Source organism: Echinops telfairi, unplaced genomic scaffold (assembly GCF_000313985.2).
Source record: "Echinops telfairi isolate 266 unplaced genomic scaffold, ASM31398v2 ScPeMD7_7469;HRSCAF=8507_0, whole genome shotgun sequence".
Lineage (NCBI taxonomy): Eukaryota > Metazoa > Chordata > Mammalia > Afrosoricida > Tenrecidae > Echinops > Echinops telfairi.
In genome coordinates, this window is record NW_022111372.1 from 82,051,637 (window position 1) to 82,072,479 (window position 20,843).

Genomic DNA, 20,843 nt, shown 5'->3' on the forward strand with positions numbered 1-20,843 from the left:
CCCCAATAAAATGATTCAAAATGCCAGTAGTGTTCCAGTTAAGAAATAAGAAATGATGTGTTTGGGATTATAATCAAAAGAAACAGATTCTGGGGAACTTGAGCAAAAAATAACTTAAGTGGAAGGGTAGTAGCTAACTTTTAAAATAACAGGGAGGGCTTAGAATGAACCTCAAATAAGAAGAGGAGCCTGGGCAACAAGAGGTATCTATTGAATAGAACTAACGAGCAGTCCTTTCAGGACTCCACTGTCAGGAGTATTTTGTTTCTAGTTCTATCCTTAGGTCAGGTTTTGCTTGAGATTTACATTCGAATTCCTAGGACAGATTCTGAATGCTGGAGTGGCAGGCCCATCCTTTTATATGCTATTTGATTATGGTTAAAGTCCTCCTAGGCGGTATTCAGTAGGGAGAGATTGATTCCCAAAATAAATCACAATTGGGAAGAATGGGTGCTGGGTTACCACAAGCCAACCAATAGCCAGTAGCACCCTGTTATTTCTTTTTCATCAGAGTTATTTATACAGCCTCTGCTGAGAAAGCCTGGCACAGAATGTGTAGAAAAAGAAGTCCTAAATCCAACCTAACTCATGTGGCATGCTCCTCGTCTTTGTGAGGAAGTTGGATTATAGGCATGAGCTAACCATGTGGCCAGAACATGTAGTATCTCTTCTTCTTTTTGTTTGTCCGTCTGTGTGTTTCAACGCCTTCCTCAGGTAGTAGAAGCGGTTAACAGTACAGCCGTCAACTGCCATAGCAATGAGACCGCCACACTCACCCCCACCATGGACTCTCGGCTGTACATGCTCTCCTTCCTGCCTTTCCTCGTGCTGCTGGCCCTCATCCGGAACCTTCGGGTCCTGACCATTTTCTCCATGTTGGCCAACATCAGCATGCTCATCAGCCTGGTCATCATCACCCAGTACATTGCCCAAGTTAGTGCCTGGGGCCTGCCTGAGTCTTCCTCCAGTGGTAGCACCTTTCTGCCCGGAGGACACACCTGAGGGAACCCGGAGGGTGGGGTGGGGTGGAGGGTGGAGGGCATTAGTAGTGAGGTGTTCCTCATGTTTCAGTCTAGCCCTACCTCAGGGTAGGATTCTTCCACAGGAAGCAATCTCATCCTTCTAGATAGCTCTTCTTTTAGATTGTTTCTCCAACACCTGTATTTTATGTTACATTCTGAATTTTCTTTTAAAACATACTTTGCAAGGAAAATATCTTGATCAGTGAGTTACTGACCAATCCTGTGATAGTTGGAAAGCAGCAGAAGGCAAGTAAAAAGAAGCTCTTCTCCCACAGCTGAAATTTAGCAAATGACCCCTCGTCTTCCATCCTCTAGGTTATAATTCCAAATGCCCAAACTTGTCCCTAGGGAATCGGAGAGAGAGAACTATAAAAGAAAAAAAAGTCACAAAGCTATAAATTGTGAATCTCAAAAAAATCACAATAAATTGATCATGATGTTCCTTAAAATGTCTGCTGAATTGACTGGTGGATATTGATTTTCCCTCGATATCTCACTTTTTCTATCCTTTTTAAATGTTTCTGTTTTAACGAACTGCCTCTCACATTTGCTCAGAAGTCATGAGAAAAGCGTTAAGTTGCCCATGGCATTTAGCAAGAGCAGTGAGTCGGCCATGTTTGGAACCTCACAGCAGTCTTACATGCCCTAGGGAGCACCGATGACCACGGCAAGACAACTAACTTCCTTATTCGACAGCAGCCGCTTCTGGTCGATGCTGGGAGATTCCAAATGTGGCTCAAGTAAAGAAGGGGTTCTGGATTCATTGTCTATTCTAGGGTACTCAATATATAAAATATGCATTCCACATGCTTTTGTCCTCTTTGATTTCTTCAAGAAGAAAAGAGGATTTTAATTTTAAGTAATTACTTTGAGTTCTTTAGGATATCACTGTAGTCATCATATTTCTCACACCCATGACCACTATCAATTCCAAGGTGTACTTGGCCACTTCATATGGGATTAATCTTGGTTCTATCATACATTTTTCCTTCTTTTTGGAGATTTCTGCAGAACCAAGCTTCCTCCATGAGACACTGCCCATGAATACATTGCCAGTCCCTCTGTTTCTTTCACTGGTACTTTTGTGCCCTGGTGATATCTGTTCAGATACTTGCCAACTTCTCTTTGAAGTTTGCTGAACTTCTTGGCATTCTATTGAAATGATACAAGTGTACTCTAGGAGGAGAGCTTGAGATGTGTTTTGAAGGTTCGTGTTTTATCCCATTTTTCTCTCTCCCGTAGGGAATTCCGGACCTTCACAGTTTGCCCCTGGTAGAATCCTGGGAGACCTACCCTCTCTTCTTCGGAACGGCCATTTTTTCCTTTGAAAGCATCGGTGTGGTAAGATGTAAATCGGGGTGGACTTTGTTGGTGTTGTAAGTGGCCTTCCGAAATGGAACTCGGAGTTAGGATTTCCAAGTCCTCGTTCCATTGTGTCGGGTCTGCCGGAAAATACGCTTGGGTGGAAATAGCCAATGACTTCACATGGGTCACTAACCACCGGCAGAAGTTACAACACAAAGCCGGTCAGGAGAGAGCATTGTAGTTTTGTAATAATACCTCTACCAAATAATACATCTACCAAACCTTTGTCTGCACAGCACATAACATTCTTGGACATGTTTCCTAATCTTTAAAATCAAGACAAAGAAAAGGTATACAATGTAAATTAGAAGATGTAATTAAACATAAAGACATTTTCAGCTAGGAAGTACTGTATAATTACAATGGTTTTTAATCTAGGCTTTACTTCTGCACTTTAGAAAAGGAAATGCCATGCGCTTTACACAATTGATGTGTGTCTGGATTGTGATAAGAGTTGTATGAGCCCCTAATCAAATGTTTAAAAAAAAGAAAAGGAAATGCCTAGGTTCTTCCATTTAGCCAAATGCTTTCGAGGTTCATTCACGCTGCAGAACATCTCAGTACGATGATATTCCCTTATATATCGGAGTAACAGCATGCGTGTTCCACCATGGGTTAGCCATTATCAGCCCACGGACATGTGGCTTGTCCCCACTTTGGGGCTCTTGTGAACAGTGCTGCTTTGAGCATTTGCGCACGTGTCGTTGTTTGAACGCCCGTCTCTATTCTTTCCGTTTATAACCATCAGAGGGTTGCTGGGCCATGATAAGTCTTTCTGTGTCCAACTCTTGGTGAGGATCAGCCAGACGGTTTCCCACAGTAACTGAGCCATTTTACTTTCCAACCAGCTATGTAGGAAGTTGCCGATTTTCCCAGATTTTCACTGACGTGTTCATTTCTCTTTGGGGCTTAAAAAATAGTATTATAGCCATTTGAATGCATATGGATTATTATCTCATTGTGATTTTGATTTGCATTTCCCTTATGACTTACCAGAGGCATTTGGTTGCTAACCAAAAAGATATTGCCAGTAATTCCACAGGAGAAAGATCAGACAGCTTTCCTAATGCTTCACAGTCTCAGAAACGACAGAGCAGTCCTGCCCTGTCCTATAGGGCCGCCAGGAGTCAGAATCGGCCATAGAGCGATGGGTTGTTTTGTCTTTAATGACAGGATGTTGAGCCTTTCTTCATGGACTTACTGGTCATTTGTGTATTTAAAGATAACTTTGTTCAAGTCCTTTGCTCAGTTTTGATTGTGCTGTCTTGTTGTTGAGTTGTAAACTTTCTTGTTTATTTTATAATATATTTCTAAGATAAGTCGATTTATTCTCTCATCCTGTGTTTTGTCTCTTCTCTTTCTTGAGAGTTCCCTTTAATGTCCAAGTGTAAAATTTTTCATCGAATTCATTTTGCTTTCTTTTCTTGCCTGTGAGTTTCCGGTCCTATTGGTGAAACCATTATAACCCAACTTCACCCCATGTTTCCTATTAAAAATGTTATGGTTTTCGCTCTTTCAGTTAGGTCTTTGATCCCTTGTTAGTACATTAGCACCATTTGAGACTTGTCTGGAGATTCTGGCAGGGGAGCGAGCTACTCATATACCCTTGACTGAAGGACGGTCCTCCTTCTATGGGGCAGGTTGTCCTCTTCAACCCAGCGAGCAGCTTGGGGAGAGAGGCACATGGAGCAGTGAGGGAGGAAGGGGACACCTGCCCCGCCAGCCAGATCAGCCGAATCAACCCTGGCAATCAATGGGGCGACAAGTGTCCCAGCCAGATGGCCCTCACATCCCTCAGCACCATTTGAGGACAAGACTATGATTTCTCCACTGAGCAGTCATTGTCAGGGATCGATTGATGATAGATATGAGTTCATCTCCAGATACTCAGTTCTCCCATTGATCTGTCTATATCTATGCCAATGTCACATAGTTTTACTGGCTGTGCTTCGCAGGAAGTTCTGAAATGGGAAAATGTGAGTCCTTCCGTCTTCCCTTTTACAAGTCCACTTTGGCCAGTGCAGTTCTATAAGAATTTTAGGATTACCTTGTCTACTCCTACACACACACACACACACACACACACACACACACACACACAAGGCATTTGGAATTTTGGTAAAAGTGACATTGAATTTGTTGATCAACTTAGTGATTATAGCTGTCTTAACCGTGCTAAGTCTCCCGATCTATGAGCACAGATGTTTTTATGTTTACTTAGGTTTTCCTTAATTTCTTCTAACAACATTTTGTAGTTTTCAATGTACAAGTCTTACACCCCGTTGGTTAAATTAATAACAGAAAATTTTATTCTTTTTATGACATTGTAAATGGAATCATTTAAAAATTATGTTTCATATTGTTCATTACTAGTGTACAGATATACAACCTGTTTTTGTATGTTGTTCTTATGCCCTGCAGCTTTGCTGAATTAGCTCTAGTAGTGTGTGTGTGTGTGTGTGTGTGTGTGTGTGTACCAGGCAGACTATATCCCCAAGGACATTCTTCTTATTTGAGAAGACAATATGAAGTGTGACTTGAATGAAGGTGGGGAAGTCGTGACTGAGGTAAGGGCTTGAAATCACTCTTTAGTAAGGTGGTGACTCAAGATGCATTTCACCCTAACCCTGCCTCGTATTTGCATAGTGCCCCCCATCACCGTGTGGGAGTCACAGAGACTAGACGGACATATTAAGTACTTCACTGCCCCACAGCGTGCTATTTTTACTAATTGGCTTTGGGCTGTATCTCATATTATCATGCTTTTAGTTGTGCTCTAGGTCTTATAATAAACATATATAACTTTTCACAATCTACTTAGAGTTAATATTTTACCACTTTAGGTAAAACGTAGAATTCTTAAAACTGTTTTTGTGTATTAGTGCCGCTTCATGTTTTATTCCCATACGTATTCCAACTAAAAGCATTAAAACACCAGTAGATCATGTCACAAATTTTGCTTTCAATAGACATACATAGTCTGTTTTAATAAACTTGCTTGGAAAAAATTAGTTTATTATATCTCTAACCAGAGAGTAGCCATGTCTGCTCTTTCTTTCTTCGTCCCTAAAATCCCAGGTTTCTCTCTGGTATCATATCCCTTCAACCTGAAGGGGTTCTGTTCATGTTTGTTTCAGTGGAGATCTGATGGCCTTCATTTTCTTCATTTTATGTGACTTCTTTACTGAGAATGCACATATTTCCACCCACTTCTTAAGTATTTCTTAGAGAATAGTTATAGTCATGGCTGGGAAATATTTCTCTGCTATTTCCAACATTTGAGTCATTGTAGGATTGATACCTGCTGTCTTTTTCTCTTGTCAGTTGTTGGGGTTTTTTTATTTCTGTGTAGCAAGTCATGTCAGACTGCACCCTGCACATTTTGAATATTATTTTATGAAAGTTGAGCGCCTACTGCAGTCTTCTGAACAGTATTTGTTTTTGTTTGTTTATTTTAGCTGGTGATCAGCCGTGTAGACTCAGACCAGAAGTCCGGACTTCTGGTATCTTCTGTGGGTTAGGGTTTCAATATCATGTTAGTGTTCCAATGTTTTACAGTGAGATTCAGGTCCACCCTGACCACAGGCTACCCGGGGACCAGTATGGTACTTGCACAGTGGTCTGCACAATAACTCACCTATTATAATAGGTAATATTACATCATTATTACAGCATCTTCTTGATGCTTTGAATCTGTTCCAAACACACGCAGCTCAGTGTGGAATCCAGGACCCCATCCTCAGATTTAGATGACTCATTTTCTTTAGTTCTCTCGCCTGCACATTCGCCAGCAACCAACAGTCCTTTGCCCTGGTGCTCATGGCCAGGGCAGCGGCTCACTCGCCTGATGTCACCTCCTGGGGGTGATTTTCTGGCGTCACTGTGGGCTCTGCCACTGGAGCCCTTGAGCCTTTGACCTGCTTAAGCTAGTGTTCAGCTCTCTCTTACCGCAGGCGCAGGCAAGTCTTCTTCCGAAAAGCACTCAACTCTCCCTCTCCCCGCAGGCCAGCAAGCCCAGTGAAGACATCTCCTTTAGAAGCGAAGTGTGCTTGAATCTTATTTTGGCCATGACTTTTCTCTGCACTCTAATGTCCCAGCTACAGAAGGATGATCATATTTGTTCAAGAAGTCCACACAGAGCTCCTACCCTAGGCTAGAGTTTATTCACACCAGAGTTGAACTTATCCTTAGAAATCTTGTCACTCAGACTCCAATGTTATAGCAAAGGAGCCTAAGCTCCAGAGAGGAAAAGAGACTGGGGCTAGGTCACCGGAACCCCTACAGCCACTGTGACTGAAGCCCAGCACTGTGACTCCCAGTCGGGGATGTCCCCTTGAATGTCAGCGACAGCTGACCTCTTCCACTGGTTCATTGCCCCTTGTGGTTGGGGTGGCGGTGGGAGGCGGGGCAGCTCCGCAGCATCATCTGGCCTTGCAAAATAACTGCTTTGGAGCTAGGAAATACGCAGAGTGGAAATGTCGCATTTTTTGTGGTAGGGCTCAGGTTGGATTGCCTGCTCTCCATATAATCCCTGCAAATAGTTCCCTGAGCACCTGCTGCCGCTGGAAATCTGCAGAGAGCCCAGGGTGGGTGGGAAGGGGCTCAGAGATGCCAATTTAACAGCACAAGGAAGTCTATGCTAAATTTCTACATTGTAATAAGCATACCCAGTGCTGTCGGAGTCGAGGCCAGAAGCAAAGGCTTGGACTTTGACAGAAAGCGCAGATCAGAAACCTGCATCTTCCACTTCCAGGCTGTTTGTCACGGAGCAAAGTTACATTACCTCAGCGTCTCCTCCTCCTCGTCTGTAAAACAAGCGTGATGCAAATATTATTTGTAGAGTGGCGGGCTTCCTAGTACTAAGAATAGTACTTAGAAACCGCTGACCGTTTCTAAGCCCTTACTGTGTACCATTGTGGTACCAGGTGCTCATGCCATTTTCCTGTCAAAGCTCCCAAGCAGGAGGTGGTCTTCTTGTGCCCACTTCACATAAGGACATTGCGTCAACACAGTTCCGTGGGACTCAGGATGTAGCGTGTGCTTAGCAAAGAGCCTGGGTGAGGAGAAGGCTGATCGAGGAGAAGGTAGCGGTGGTCTCCCAGGGGTCTCTCAGTCAATAAGAGTTCAAAGAGGGAATGTGGGGATGAGAGGCAGACGCTTAGTCCCAAAGACAGCCGGGACTCTTCGATGTCCAACAGGCCCAAGACGCAGTCTTAGCGCCAGCTTGGATCTCACTTAAAGAAAAGGCAGATCTTGCAGGACTATCAACCCAAATGCCTTTAGGGGGCGATAGGAGTGAAGAGTCGGTGTCTCGCTGGGGAAAGGCTGGGACTGTTAATGAGAGAATGTTTTGCCTCAACAAGAAAGTGCCCCACTCATTGCCATCGAGTCAGTGCTGGCTCGCAGGGGCCCTACAGGGCAAAGTAGAACTGCTTGTGAGTTCCCGAGATGGTAACTCTTGACGGGAGGAGAAAGCCCATCTTTCTCCCTCTTAGCGACTGCTGCGGGCTTTCAAAAGGCTGCCTTTGTGGACCACAGCCCAACTTCTCACCACTCTGCCGCCAGGCCTCCTGTGTTGCCTAAAGGCATCCATCTTTTTACAGACTCTGCTGGCCGGATTCCACGGCTCAGAGCTGTGAGATCGTAGTCTGGGTAACCTCCGGGGCCCTGCCTGCTGCGCCTGGGCTGGGGCCCACGTCCTGTCTCCATGCCTGCCCACATCCAGCTTTCTCCTGCTCCTCTCTTCCTTCACCGTGGTGTTTCTGCAGGTTCTGCCTCTGGAGAACAATATGGAGGATTCCCGCCGCTTTCCAGCCATCCTGTATTTGGGAATGTCCATCATCACTTCCCTGTACATCATCATCGGGGTTCTGGGGTACCTGAAATTTGGAGACGACATCAAGGCCAGCATAACCCTCAACCTGCCTAACTGTTGGTACCTACACGGGCTCTGATGCAGGGGGGTTCTGGGCTTGGTGGGAACATGTGGGCCACTTTCTCCATCCTTCTACTGATGGAAATCTGAGGTCCCGAGAGCCTCCACAGGGAGAAGCAGTATCGCTGGAACTCGGGGCCCCAGGCTCTTCCTCTCACAATAATCTGGGTTCAGCCTTCCTATGTTAGTGTGGCGAAGCGTGCTTTGAGAAGAGAGGAAAGAAGTGAGAGTCTTTGGTCATGGGAGGAGAGAAAAGAAGGGTACTGAACAAGACACAGAAAGCAGGCTGTAGCCACACCTCCAGCTACCGATAGTCAAGACTGCCTTACCCAGACTTACCCCTCCCTGCTTCTGGTGAACAAGTCCTGAGTTAGAGTGGCTCAAACCCCAAAACCAAATCACTGCCATGGAGTCGATGCCGACTCACAGTGACACCACTGTGGGTTTCTGAAACTGTGACTGCTTATGGAAGGAGAAAACCCCGTCTTTCTGCCACAGAGTGGCTGATAGTTTCGAACTGCTGACCTTGTGGATCACAGCCCAATGTGTAACCACTATGCAAAAACACAGGCATGTGCAACTAGACCTTTTTCAGGGGAGGCCTATTGTCCTACCCTGGGCACACACATTTTTATTGATCATTGAAGATCCACACACCTCATTTATGAACTAAAGGGAAAAGTTCTTATCTTGACATGTCAAGAGGAGCTTTGAAAAAACCTCAGCTTCCCTGAACCCTCACATTCTTATTGCCCCTAGCCCGAGGTTTGCAGGCAACCCACTGACTCTCCTTTTACGTTCCACGCTCCCTAAGGATCCAGGATTCTGCACTTTTCAACCAACCAGAAGCATTTGCTGAGGGCCGCTACATGCCAGTAGCCTGGGTGACCCAAAACATTTGTCAAAAGTGAAATAGAGATGTAGTCTTAAAATCCAGGGTTTGTGCCTTAGCCATCGATCACCCGTGTATCTCTTCCTTTGTGCGGGACCTGTGAATTGAACGTCACGTGATAATGAGTTTGGAAGGCCCTCTGCGTCTCTGTCCATGGTGACAGCGCGTGTGACAGGTAGGGTGTTCCTGGCAGTATTCCTTAGGGAAGATATTGCTAAGCCTCTCCTCCCCAGTGGTTCTAACTGCCAGCCTCTAGATTAGCAGGAGAGAGGGATCCAATGCTGGGACCTGCGTGGTACGTGCGCAGTCACCGTGAGTCAGAGTAGACACAATCGATGGAAATTGGTTTGTTCCCTGCGGAGTTGTGTGCTTTGGGGATTGTTTCTTTGTTTTTGCCTTTTATGCCTATCCACACCCAAGATCCCTTTTATTTTATTTAGAGATGTCACTCTTCAACTGTTTCCATTGGAATCATAGCGCTTCAGTGTGTTTTCACTGTGTACTCAGGTGGGACTCCTAGAATCTTAGGTCACACGCCACCATTTTCAGACCAGAAAACAGAGGCATAAGGAATTGTCCTAAAGTCAGCGGTCAGTGGTCCAAGGAGGCCCAGCATCAGAACACAGTGGCCTCAGAAAGCATCGCTCTGCTTTGTCCTGCAGGTTGTACCAGTCTGTCAAGATCCTCTATATCATTGGCATCCTGTGCACCTACTCCCTGCAGTTCTACGTCCCGGCGGGAATCATCATCCCATTCGTCCATTCCCGGGTATCAAAGCGCTGGGCACTGGTTACGGACGTGTTTATCCGCTTCTCCCTGGTCTGCCTGACATGTGAGTAGAGCACAGTCTCCCATTTGCTGTTTCCCTGGGAGCCACCAGGAGTCCGGTGGATGGTAGAGGACCGTCCTGACCAGCGGCATGTAGTGAGCATATATGTGAAGGCTTCCCGAGAACGAGCACCCAGTGACCTCCGGAGCAACCTCATTCTTAGACCATTAGGCAGATTTATCAGGGCTCAGCCTGGGGGAGGGGCACAATTGCTAGAATCATAATCATCATGGTAAGAACTAGCATTTTTGGAACACCTGCTCACTGGGTGGCAGGCACTGGGCCAAGCTCTTTCTTGGGCAGGCTGATAGCATTTAATTCCTTCCCCTGAGGCATTCCTGTGACATCGTTCTATTATAAACCCTACTTTACAAATTGGAAGCACAGGTAGTCCAATGGTCGGATTCTTGCCTTCCAAGTTCAATTCCTGGCCAGTGCACTCCTGGACAGCGGCCACCCACCATGGAGGTGTGTGTGCTGCTATGATACTGAACAGAGTTCAGCAGAGCTCCTAAACTAGGATGGGCCAGGGAGGAATGCTTGGACATCTAAGTTCTGAAAATCAGCCAGCAAAAACCCCATGATCACAATGAGCCAGTCACACTGCTCCTGGGTGACATGGGATGGGGCAGAGTTTCAGTCCATTGCACATAAGTCACCATGAGCCCGGGGCTCACTCGTGGTTGATTTGACTGTGACATTGCAGATGAGGAAACGGAGGCAGGGAACAATGAAATACTCGGACATGAACACCAGAGGTGGTACCTGAACTCAGACATCTAACTCCTGAGGCAGCACCTTCACCTTCGCCTTCACCTTCGGGAGATGCATTGCAGCTATGGGGACCTATGACTCTGTTTGCAATGGATATAGTAAGCTTGACTCTCACAATATTTGACAAATTTGGAGCAACATTTAAAATAAGGATCATCTCATATATAAATCCAGATTTTTAATATTGCTTGGGAGAAAAAGAAGGGGGGCGGCTAGAAGAGCCGGGGCTCCCCACTGGCACCGACCACCTGGAGCTCCCTGCCTTCTGTGCTCACCCTTGGCCTCTGCTAACCCCTGCCAGCCCTTCCCAGTCCTTCTCCAGGCTCCAGGCCCATTGACTGTGGTTGGGTGCAACTGAGTCCCTTCCACCGCCTAACGACCCAGCAACCTGCAGCAGATACCTTAGCAGAGGCCAAAGGACATGATGAAAATTCACACAATGCGTATGCAGTCATCCAACTGTCCCTAGGGCTCTACTTAATTCAAAAAATAATAAATAAGTTTGGTGTAAGACTACAGAGCCAAAGATACATCATTTCTACATATGCATTATAGTGGTAATTATTACAGTCCTCCAATTGTACTCCCATTTTCACTGTTTCTCCATATGATTCACTGCCATTGTCTTCCATTTTCCATTCACTGTCCCCTCATCTCCCCCCCTACCTTTCAGGTTAGCGCTGTCAATTTAATTGCCCATACCAAACTCAAAATCCAAACTCCCTGCCATTGAGCCAATTCTGGCTCGTGGCGACCCCGTAGGACAGAGTAGAACTGTCCTTGTGGGTTTCTAAGACCATACATCCTTATGGGAATCAAAAGTCTCATCTTTCTCCCATGGGGTGGCTGGTGGACTTGAGCTGCTGACCTTTCGTTAGTAGCCCAAATAACTTATAACATAGACGATCTTTAAAAGGGTGGGATGCTCTTTATTGATAAAGATACACTTTATCAATTAAGATAAGCTATTTTGAGGGTTAAAGAAGACAGCAGGGGATATTTTTGGTTTAAAGTTTAAAGAGTAGCTGGGTCACTAGTTTCAGGGTATCCCTAGCCTTAAACTCTCCAGATGTCTGGATTCCATTAATAATTTGAAATTCTGCTACACAACCATCTTTCCCACCACATTTGGTCAGAATTCTTTGATAGAATCTTTGGTCAAAAAAGATATTCAGTTATGGTGTCTGGGCATCACCCAGTTCTTCCAGCTTCATGGCAAAGGAAGTAGTTGTTCATGGAGGCCAAATGCAGTTTTAAAAAAAATTTTAAATCATTTTATTAGGGGCTCATACAACTCTTATTACAATCCATACATATATCAACTGTGTAAAGCACATTTGTACATTTGTTACCCTCATCATTCTCAAAACATTTGCTCTCCACTTAAGCCCTTGACATCAGCTACTCATTTCCCCCCCTCGCTCCCTGCTCCACCCCCCCAATGAGCCCTTGATAATTTATAAGTTATTATTACTTTGTCATATCTTACACTGTCCGACGTCTCCCTTCACCCACTTTCCTGTTGTCCGTCCCCCAGGGAGGAGGTCACATGCAGATCCTTGTAATCGGTTCCCCCTTTCCACCCCACCTTCCCTCCACCCTCCCAGTATCGCCACTCTCACCACTGATCCTGAAGGGATCATCTGCCCTGGATTCCCTGTGTTTCCAGTTCCTATCTGTACCAGTGTACATCCTCTGGTCTAGCCAGATTTGCAAGGTAGAATTCAGATCATGATAGTGGGGGGGAGGGCATTTAGGAGCTAAAGGAAAGTTGTATGTTTCATTGTTGCTACATTGCACCCTGACTGGTTCGTCTCCTCTCCACAACCCTTCTGTAAGGGGATGTCCAGTTGCCTACAGGTGGGCTTTGGGTCCCCAATCTGCACTCCCCCTCATTCACAATGATATGATTTCTTGTTCTTTGATGCCTGATACCTCCTCCCTTCAACACCTCGTGATCACATAGGCTGGTGTGCTTCTTCCATGTGGGCTTTGTTGCTTCTGAGCTAGATGGCCGCTTGTTTACCTTCAAGCCTTTAAGACTTCAGATGCTCTATCTTTTGATAACAAAACGTATTTTTTCAAATAAGAAAAATGCATATTATTCCCTCCTCTGATTCTCCATTCTCCCTCCTCTGCTGCTCCAGGTGGACAGCGTCCCATTGTTGTGTACCTTGAATGGTCACAAGACCCCAGTCACTACTCAATGAACTAGGAGGTGGAAAAGAAGAACTGAGAAACGATATCAGGCCAATCAGTGATGTCGTCTCCCAAAACCATGACCCTACGCCATGGAAACAAATTTCATGGAGTGTCTGGATCAAAAGATCATTTTAACTATAATTTGAAGAAATTGTTGGTTCTTGCTGTACCAGACTGGTCCGAAAGCACTCACTGAATATTTTTTTAAGTGATTCCTTCCCTTGGGAGATTCCAGAGGGGTGAAGGAATCTTCTCATAGTGCCTCATAGTGACCCCATAGGACAGGCAATAAGTCTTTACTGAGGCAGCTTGTTAGAGCTCTCCTGTGGTTCGGTTGGCGGATTCCACTCACTAACCTTTTTATTAGCGGCTGAGTGCTTTAACCTACATGCCACCAGCACCCCTTGGAAGGAAGAGAGTGGGTCACTGCTTATGGAGTGCTGTTGGGGTCCTGTTATACCGATGGGGGAAAATCACATTGATTATAGGCAGGGCTCTACAGAAGGTTTGTTGGTTTAAACTTTTGATGGTGAATGAGGTGAACGTTTACAGAGAAAATCATCAATTCGTTTGTTTGTTTGTTTTACATAAATTAACCCATGTATTACAGGCCAGAGAGGTTTCAGGTTGTGGAGCTTCTACTGGTCTTTCAATTCCTCCAGTCTCCCGATGGCCGGTGATACCGTGATGGCAGAGGGGATATTGTAGGTCCAGGCCCCGCCAGCTACTGTTCTCGTGCAGGAGCACAGTGCCAGATGCCCACAGCATGCCTCCTCATTTTGGTTTTGCTGCAGAAGAAGCAAGTGTCCTTGGCATGCTGGCCGATTTCCATTTTCTTCATCGTTTTCCTGAGGGAGGCACCCTGACCGGTCCCCCGGTGCCCATGACCCTGGCCTTCTTGGTGTCTTTGGCCATCTCGCCGCAAACTAGTTCCAAGCCAGAGAGAGGTTATCAGTTTTACCCTCAACGGTGCATACACATTTGTTTGAACTCATCATTCTAACCCCCTGAACGCACCCTTGCTTATCCCACGTCCTCTTTGCCCAACATACAGCATTGCCGTGGACTGAAAGGCAGAGGGCCTTATAAATCACTGCCATTGCTGTTCGGTGTTAGATGTTAGGAAAGAGGCTCAGACCGGGTGCCCTGCCTGGGGTGAGTGATATCCTCGAAAGGCTTATTAAAACCAAACATTAATTGTTCCTTCGCCGTGAAAGAAGTTCTGCCTTGAATAGTATCCTCTTTTACAGAGTGTCTATGGGAGATCAAATTAGCAACAGCAACTTGAACGTTTAGAGAACCTTGGAAATCAAACCCACAGTCTTAGAGTTGATTCTGACTCATAGATGCCCTACAGGATGGGGTGGAACTGCCCCCACCTGCCCCCCGAGTTTCCAAGATGGTACGCCTTGGCTGGAGCAGACAGCCTCATCTTCCGCCTGTGGAGTGGCTCTGGGGTTGGAGCAGGTGACCTTATGATCAGGGCTCCTGGGAGAGAAACCGCAGGGGTCAGACAGTGACAGGTAATAAGGAGGAACCACCCGCAGAAGGAGCACGAGAATGGCTGCACCGCTCAGATGCCATGAACGTCATTGAACCATACATGCAGAAGCTGTTGCTCTGTATATTCACAATAAGAACTACAACATACTTTGAAATGTGAATGTGGGCTACAAAAATAAAGTCTACAGTATTATTAGTAGGTATTCCTTATAAATTTAATAAATAGTTATTGAATGAATGCAGTTTTTAATGCCACATAGGGAATCCAAGGCTGCAAATCTTCACACAGAAACAGACAGCCTCATCTTTCTCCCATGGGGCAGCTGGTAGATTTGAACTGCTGGCCTTGCATTTAGCAGTGCAATGCATCACCCACTACCCCACCAGTACCCATTTTTAGAACCTTACAGTCTATCAAGTGGAGGTTGAGCTATAGATCACGATCTTGCTCTACTAGGGAAAGAGCAGTAGGTCCCTAGATTGCTGTGATAGGAAAATAAGGAAACAATGAGCTACATATAACCCCTTCCTAAGGGAGTGAACAACAGAAAAGTGGGTGAAGGGAGACAGGTTGGTGTAAGACATGGGGGGATTTATAAATTATTCAGGGTTCATGAGGGTTGGAGAGTGGAGGGGGTAAATGAGGAGCTTATGTCAAGGGCTCAAGTAGAAAGAAAATGTTTTGAAAATGATGACAACATATGTACAAATGTGCTGTACATAATGGATGCATGGATGGATGGTGATAAGAGCTCTAAGAGCCCCCAATAAAATGATTTTTTTTAAGAAAAAAAGAAAGGAAGGAAAAGTAGAAAAGTTAAAAAACAAAACCACAACCCTTTGTGTCCAGTTAATTCCTACTCAGAGTGCCCCTACACCAGGTGTCTGAGACCACACGTCTTTACAGGAGCAGATAGCCTGGCCTTTCTCCTGGAGGGCTTGACTGCTGACTCAACAAAACCAAACCAGACTCCAACCCCACTGCCACTGAGCTGACCCTGACTCATAGTGACCCTTGCAGCACAGAGAACTGCCCTGTGGGTTTCTGTGTTAGGCCAGGTTGACTACAGACACAAATCCAGTGACACTCACATACGTGTAACAGAGCGCTTTATATCTTGAAGTAGTTACATATGAGAAAAAATCCCAGCCCAAACCAGATCAAGTCTGTAAGTCTGATACCAGCCCGTAAATCCCTCTTCAGACTCATGCAGCCACAAGCAATGATGCAGAATGCAGGAAGACCACAGGCTGGTGGGTGCAAAGTTCTACGGATCCAATGGTATGGAAGCATCACAGGGCTGATACAGGTCTTGGCATGGCTCGTCAACAGGGAGGTGAAAGCAGAGAGAGAGTGGTCCACCCTCAGAGAGCCATTTATCTCAGTGGCACCTCTAAACGAGGTCATCAAGCTGCAACCTGATTGACAGGCTAAACTCCACCCTTATCTTCTTACAGGTGCCAGGTTGGCACAAAAAAACTGTCACCGTTTCTGAGGCTGGAAACCTTTGTGGGAACAGAAAGTTTCTCTTTCTCTGGCGGAGTGGCTGGTACTATGCCACCAAGACTCCTTAAGTATAACAATATGTTCTAATCCTCTATCTGTTGTTTTAGATACTATCTATATAAGCATATGTTAATGTGAATGTACATATTTGGGAAATAATTGGAAGGCGAGACATCGAATTTGTCATGCGTCTCTAGTCAAGCATGGCATTTTCAATCACCTGATTTGCGTATGGAAACTGGACCATGAGGAAGGAAGACGGAAGAAGAACGTATGTCCTTGAGTTCTAGTGCTGATAGGGCATAGTAAATATACTCTGAACTGCCAGGAGAATGAAAACCAGGCCTTGGGAGACATACAACCAGAATGTTCTTAGAAGTGAGGATGGCAAAAATGCATCTCACAGATTTTGGACGGTATCAGGAGAGGCCCGTCTCTGGGGAAAGACGTTATGCTTGGTGAATGAGAGGGTCAGTGCAAAAGAGAAAGACCTTCACGGACACAGATGGACACATGGACAGCCAACAATGGGCTCAGGCATAGGAACGATTGTAAGGATGGCACCAGGCTGGGTGACGATCTCCTTCCATTGTACATGGGGTAATCCTTTACTCCAAATACATCTGTGAGTGTGGTAGAACATAGAGGGGCAAAGCCATGCAACTTCTTAGACATAATCAAGCACCTTTGGGGAATGTGACTGGCCTGAGGCATCAGGTCCTTTGTCCCGGGAGACATCAACATCAACTGACATAAGCGGCACTTGGGCTGAACCACTCAATGGAACCTAACAACCACCTCAAGGGATCAGAAGATTTCATCTTTTACTTTACATTGGTACCACCTGGATGTTTTAAATATATATATACATACATATATACACACACACACACATAATTATATATAAGATTATATATATAGATACACATATAATTATATATAAGATTATATAATATATATAACTATATATTTTAAAAGAATTTTAAAGGCAAACTTTTAAAATTTGGGATGATCTATCTATTTCCTATCATCCCCCACAGGTTTAATGGCCATCCTCATCCCTCGCCTGGACCTGGTCCTCTCCCTGGTGGGCTCCGTGAGTGGCAGTGCCCTGGCCCTCATCATCCCGCCCCTCTTGGAGATCATCACCTTCTACTCTGAAGGAATGAGCCCCCTCACCATCACCAAGGACGCCCTCATCAGCATCCTGGGCTTTGTGGGCTTCGTGGCAGGGACCTACCTGGCCCTCAATGACCTGATTGAACCAAAACATCCTCATAGCATCCTCAACTCCACCATGACCACTCAGTAAGAATGACACTGCTCCTTACCCACCCACCGGCCCCAGACTCGTAGCCCTACCGATCATTTCTGTCTCAATTCTCTTTGTTTTACTACTCGACCTTTCCCTGGGCCAAGCCAAGGTGAAAACAAACAGGGACTCATCACCTCCAAGGTAGACATGGTCTTCAATTCTTTTTCTTTCTTTCTTTCCTGTCCATCTCTAGCATGTCACCACTGTGAGAGCTCTCCCACGGAAGGCTCTAGATTCTATCCAACGTTTTCTGGCAATTCAAATAGTGAATTTCACTGCTTGATGGGAGCAGTACAAGAAGTCACTGGGAAGACCCAACGGCGGCAACAGCCGGCAATGGAAGGTGCCTCCGGCTCAGAATGACCGGGCTCCGGTGGTCAAAGGCCCTCCTCTCTTTCCATCTGCTAAAGGAACAAAGACTAGGGGTAAGGGTAAAACCTGTCACCCAGTGAGAGGCACACACTACTCCAGCATCAAGAAAGCTCAGACCACAGCTCCAATGTGAGTTCTGACTCTCTAACAGGGAGAAATCAGGAAGAACCCATCATGTTTCCATCAAAGACCACTTTCCAAAGAACTGGATGAAGATTTGGCCCAATTCAATGTCCCCAACAATGGGCAGGAGGCATGAAAGCAGATGTTCCAGTCGGGAAGGTGATGTTTGACATTGTTAGAATAGATTTCACCTCTCCATTCTTGTAAGAAGCGCTTCTTGGCAATCTAGTGTCAGATAAGCATGGTACGAGGAGGCTCTGTGGTACACTTCAAGAAATGGCCAGAAACGCCCCTTGACAATGTGACTTTGCAGCTTCTACCATCAGGAGAGAAGTCCATATCTCAACCCCTATTTTAGACTTAGCCATTGACTTGCTTTGGCCAATGGGGTGTTAGTCAGCATCATACAAGTTGGGGTTTGGAAACAGCTTGTGCCTCAGGACTGCACCAATTGCTGCTCTCTGGAGCCAAGATCACCAAGCGGAGAAGCTGAGACTAGCCTATGGGAGGATCCAAGACCCTGTGGAACATGCGCAGAGCTTCCTGGTTGAACCCCAAGCCCAGAATAACCAGCCTCTCAACTTCTAGACATGTGAGTGAGGGCACCCTAGATTATCGAGCCTCAATCAAGGTGGCTCACATCATCAGAATGTCCCAGATGGCCCACACAGTGGTAACAAGCAATAAATGTATATGGTTTTAAACCATGAGCTGTGTGTTGTTTCTGTTTTGTCTTTAATCCAGTAAAAGCTGTTACATCTCCAAAGGGGATTCACGGAGAACTCGGAGAAAGAATGCCTGCTCAAGGAGCTCTTCCCTGGTCTGTTGAGAAAGAATGATTAAGCAGATAGAGACAGAGGTCCTTAGAAGGGATAAGGGGGTGGGAAGGGTTCCCAAGAAGTCAATTCTGACTCAGGGCAATCCCCACAACTGAGCAGGTCCTGAGGAGCAGCAGTGCAATTAGGGGTGGAAAAGAGACAGACCGGGGACAGGAGCTCCCTTTCTGAATCTGCAACAAAGAGAGCGAATGCATTTCCCACCGGGCTTATGTAGTCTCGGGGCTGGCAAGCCTCCATCAGACACATACATAACAAGGTGGGCAAAGGCTTAATGGATTTCCTTAGCTCTTTGGGGGGACAACCCATGACCAGCATCAGAAGCAGGCAGCAGAAGGGAGTCGACTGCCCTTTGAGCAGGGAGGATGATAGAACTGGTTTGACCTCAGAGATAGGTAGACTCCAACGGCACAGTACGCAGCCAAGCACTTTGAAGAGGCATCTTTAAACTAGCACTTTGGGGAATGGATATTTGACGATATCTCTATCTTGGAACTATTGAGCTCCTTCCCTGACTAGAGCCAGCCTCCTGTGTTCTGTGGGAACGAGCCAAAATTGACTCGCTGACAGAGGGTTTATTTGGGGATTTAGGGAAATGGCGGTGGTGCCCTGCTCAAAAATGGCAGCCACTGCCCCACTTTGAATGTGTGTTGGCTGCCATCTTTGAACTGTTTCCTACTTGAATCAAAATCTACCTTTTAAGACTGTTCACAGGAAGTTGGAAACAGCCCAGTACCCATCAGTAGAAGAATGGAGAAAGAAGCTTTGGTGCATACACACAATGGAATACTATGCTAAAACACTAAAAACAATGAGGAAACCACAAAGTGCCTCATAACATGGAGGGACCTGGAGGACATTATGCTGAGAGAAGCTCGACCACCCTAGTAGGACAAAGGTTGTAGGAGACCACCATGTTAAGGATAAAAACTGAGGCAAACACTTATCTGCCAAAGGGAACAGGTTTCGGAGGTTGCCAAGGGGAGGGGAAAGCAAGGGAGAGGAGACGAAGCAACAGACAGGAGAGAAGACAGGTGCTGATGCTGACGGGAGGATGGAAGTGCGCAAGAAGGAGAAGGGAAATAAGCGGCGGGGTGGGAATGTGGTAGGACACCTGGGTGGGGAAGGAGTGACTTGACTTGCTGAATACGGAAGAGATGGCCGGCAATGTAAACACATCACCCACCTCATTCACAATTTTAAAAATCTACCATGCAAGCTCTTTGGTTGCTACACCATGTACACGCTGCACGTCTTCCCATCAGTCAAACTGGAGGCGTGGCGATACAGGAATTCAAGACATCATTCTGGAGCTAAGATGGGAATTAGGTTTACTCATTTGTGGGAGGAGATGTTCGGTGCCTACTGGAATCGATCCACTGGGCAAAAGGCCCACGGCCCAACATTAGGCGCACCCTGGCTGCACGGCTGAGGGACACGAATTCCTTTATTGTGTCTCTCGCTCAAAAGGTACCACCCCAGGAGGAAACCATTCATTATTCCAAAGACCACCACGCATTCCCAAACTGCACGTGCCACACTCCCGCCATTCCCCAAGGATTCTACGCTGCTAATTTCATCGATTGGCATTCAAGGCCTGGTCTCTGGGTGCAATTGAAGTGTGTGTCTCCTGCTTCAAACCCTCCGGTAGCCTCTGAGAAGGGGACTGGGAGAAATGAGGGATACAGACGCCTGCACCGATATCACCTGAGTGCCCTGGCTGGTGCAAACACTTCACAAGTTTGGCTGCTAACCGCAAGTTTGCCCGGGTGAGTCCACATGGAAGCACCTTGGAAGAAAGAGCTGGCGGTCAATTTCCAGGGACAACTCTATGGAGTACCGTTCTACTCTGACACTCATGAGGTCACAGTGGACTTGGGGTAGATGTACCGGTCACCCATCCCCATACCTGCCCTGTAGCACAGTACCTCCGCCTCTTCTTTATGTGCCTCATCCTCTGTAGAGCCTTTACATCTGGTTTGGTTTTGGAAAATTTCTATCTATAAAGCTGTTTCCTATTAGAATCATGCCACCTTGACCAGGCATACTTTTAGGACCTTAATCTACTTTCCTCTGGAGTTCTTAAAGTGGCGGTTGATGGGGAGGAGGTGGGGAAAAGGGAAAAAATGATAAAAATAAGGAAGAGATGGGTAGTGGGGGCACGGGGC

The 20,843-nt window shown here is 46.1% G+C and overlaps 1 protein-coding gene across 2 annotated transcripts in view; it reads left to right on the forward strand.

Annotated features, from left to right (window-relative positions):
* Positions 1 to 17,640, forward strand: part of LOC101653815 (proton-coupled amino acid transporter 2) — a 35,393-nt gene extending 17,753 nt beyond the window's left edge. Inside the window, exons 6-11 of one of the 2 annotated variants that reach the window (XM_004697095.2) lie at positions 715 to 933; positions 2,265 to 2,363; positions 8,156 to 8,322; positions 9,877 to 10,046; positions 17,070 to 17,337; positions 17,538 to 17,640. In XM_004697095.2, coding sequence (XP_004697152.2) covers positions 715 to 933; positions 2,265 to 2,363; positions 8,156 to 8,322; positions 9,877 to 10,046; positions 17,070 to 17,337; positions 17,538 to 17,553 — 939 coding nt within the window. In that variant the 3' untranslated portion in view covers positions 17,554 to 17,640. Of the gene's footprint in view, positions 1 to 714; positions 934 to 2,264; positions 2,364 to 8,155; positions 8,323 to 9,876; positions 10,047 to 10,749; positions 11,277 to 17,069; positions 17,338 to 17,537 lie in introns of those variants that run through there. The other variant, XM_045284930.1, reaches the window with a different exon arrangement.
* The last annotated feature ends 3,203 nt before the right edge of the window (positions 17,641 to 20,843 follow it).